Source organism: Eurypyga helias, unplaced genomic scaffold (assembly GCF_000690775.1).
Source record: "Eurypyga helias isolate BGI_N326 unplaced genomic scaffold, ASM69077v1 scaffold24190, whole genome shotgun sequence".
In the NCBI taxonomy this organism is placed as follows: Eukaryota; Metazoa; Chordata; class Aves; order Eurypygiformes; family Eurypygidae; genus Eurypyga; species Eurypyga helias.
In genome coordinates, this window is record NW_010224152.1 from 11,634 (window position 1) to 13,851 (window position 2,218).

A 2,218-nucleotide genomic window follows, 5' to 3' on the forward strand; every position below is an offset into this window, starting at 1 on the left:
ACAGAACTCACCCCTTTGTTTTGAATCGTGGCACTGGAATATCGGTCTGACTGTTACTGGAAATGCCAACACGGCAGAAGCAATGTGGGCTCCGTATCTGCAGAGCTCAGCGGGGGCAAGTGGGGGGCAAGCTGGGGGGAGCTTTTCAGTGGCTGCTGTTCTGGGTTAAGGCTGTTCCATTCCTCTTTCCCGGAAGCCAGTTTCCCAAAGGTAAATCAGTAGTGGGAGGTGTCTGGATAGAGAATAAGGTTTATAATATGGGAAGGAAATAAGCCGTTTATGCCAAGTTAACGTGGGCTCAGCAACAGGGGCAAGAGCAGAGCCAAGGACGGCCAAGGAACAGCAGCTCCAGAGTACACAGAGGCGGCCATGGGCATACTGCTGTGTTCAGAGATGTCCCGCTGTGCCTTCCCTTCAGCCACCTGGGAAACGAAAGGAGGAGTGAAGCCCAGTTAGACACGTTTATGCTCACGCGCCTGGCTGCAGAGCCTCCAGTCCTGGGCACTAGCGCGGGACTACGGGGAACTCCACGGCCAGACAGCACAGCCTCCTGCTTCTGCTTCTCTGTGGAAGGAGCAGCTGGAGGTGGAGTGGTCCTGGGTTCTGCCTGCACGTGGCATCCCTCGCTTTGTCTGGAATCTCACATTTCCAGTTCCGAGGTTTTTCAGCTCCTCTCTCTAGGCCACCTCCCCGCTGCTTTGCGGAGGCAACAAAGCGATGCCTACCTGGGCCACCTCTGAAGCCAGAGATGTGCTGGCGCTGTCACCTTGGAAGCTCAGGGAGGATGAATAGAACACATCTTCCTGCCTTTCCAGAGCTGGCTGCTTCGGGTGCATTTGGGACCAAATGGTGTTTTCTGCAAATAGAAGTAAAAAGAGTCTTACTGTGCTTGTCTTGTGCACACCGTGGGGTCTGGTGGGCGGGTCTAGGGAGGAGATTTTAGGAGAAACGCTCACGGGTGGGATGGCTTGGATTTGGAAAACACGTGTTCTCTGTTGAGTGAGTGGCCTGCGAGGTTGTGGGTTGACGTGCGAGGCTGAGCAGACTGCAAAGCCAACCTGCACCGGTCCTGGACCTCTGGGACCTGCCCTGCTGTCCGCTTTGTAGGAGGCAGGCACGTAGTATCTCAGAAAGATGGTCGGGTTGTAGGTGTGTCTGTAGCACTGGTGTAAGGCTTTTCTACACCGCAGGAGGTAGGTTTAAATATTAATCATTTATCTACTGATGTTGGTTTCTTTGATACCCTTTGGAAGCTTTTACAAGCATAAAATATTTAAATATTATTAAGGTCTGTTGCTGAAACGCTAGGGAGACAGAATAAATACAGACCTGGGATTCCATGGTTGCATGCAGCATGACTTTTGTGACTGCACTGCTCCTGAGTCTGTAAACAGGGTCTGTCAGGAGCTGCTGACCTCGACCAAGGAAGTGAGTGCCCGTGAGCAAAGGGAAGAAGGGGAAGGAGGGCAGCCCAAACCCCAGAGCCGTGGTGCACTGACGTGGTTACTCAGCAGCCTGTGGGTACAGCATGCCTGACCTCCCTTTGGGGGTTTCTGCAACCCCCCCATGTGAATGCTGATCGAAAATGGCTTCGTGATGTTTGCAGTGAGCCAAAGTGTTGCCAAAGATACAGAAACACTTCCGAGAGCAGATCCAGGCTGTCCCATGGGTTGGGTACATCATGGAGACGCTGCAGAGGCACAACTACATGCAAGAGCGATGCAACGTAGGATCTTGTGGTGAAGAGGGTTTAAATTTCCCCGAGCTGGGCTGCTGGGGCCGGACGCTTACCCAGGCATTTGTTGCTCTCAAACATGCCGAGTATCTGGTCGCACTTCTCCTTCTGGTTGCCGCTGCTCTCGCACGTGCACCACAGGGACACCTCCACACTGGAGTTGCTGATGTAGTTGGGTGTCATGGGCGTGCCTGTCCCAAACCCCCAAAGTGGAATCAGGATTCAGTTCACCAGAGGGAAGAAGCATCGCGAGCCGTGTTGTACCGGAGGGAACGGGGCCTTGGCGGCGGGAGCCTCCCTCTGCGATAGGCACGTTACGCAGGAGCGGGCAGGAGCCCCTGCGGGGCGTCCCAGGCTGCCGGGCTGTGCGAGCGGGGAGGGCTGCCCCTGACTGCGGCGCTCGGTGAGGGGCTGTGCTGGGAACCGAGGCCATGCGAGCACGGGCTTGAAGGATGCAAAGCATCCGCCGGGACCCAGCTGCAG

The 2,218-nt window shown here is 55.4% G+C and overlaps 1 protein-coding gene across 1 annotated transcript in view; it reads right to left on the reverse strand.

Moving 5' to 3' along the window:
- Window positions 1-213: 213 nt before the first annotated feature.
- The window catches only part of LOC104516397 (GDNF family receptor alpha-4-like), a gene marked incomplete at its 5' end in the record, with an annotated part of 3,723 nt that continues 1,718 nt past the window's right edge, over window positions 214-2,218 (reverse strand). Inside the window, 3 exons of the mRNA XM_010160706.1 lie at window positions 214-422; window positions 726-856; window positions 1,792-1,926. Coding sequence (XP_010159008.1) covers window positions 288-422; window positions 726-856; window positions 1,792-1,926 — 401 coding nt within the window. The remainder of the gene's footprint in view (window positions 423-725; window positions 857-1,791; window positions 1,927-2,218) is intronic.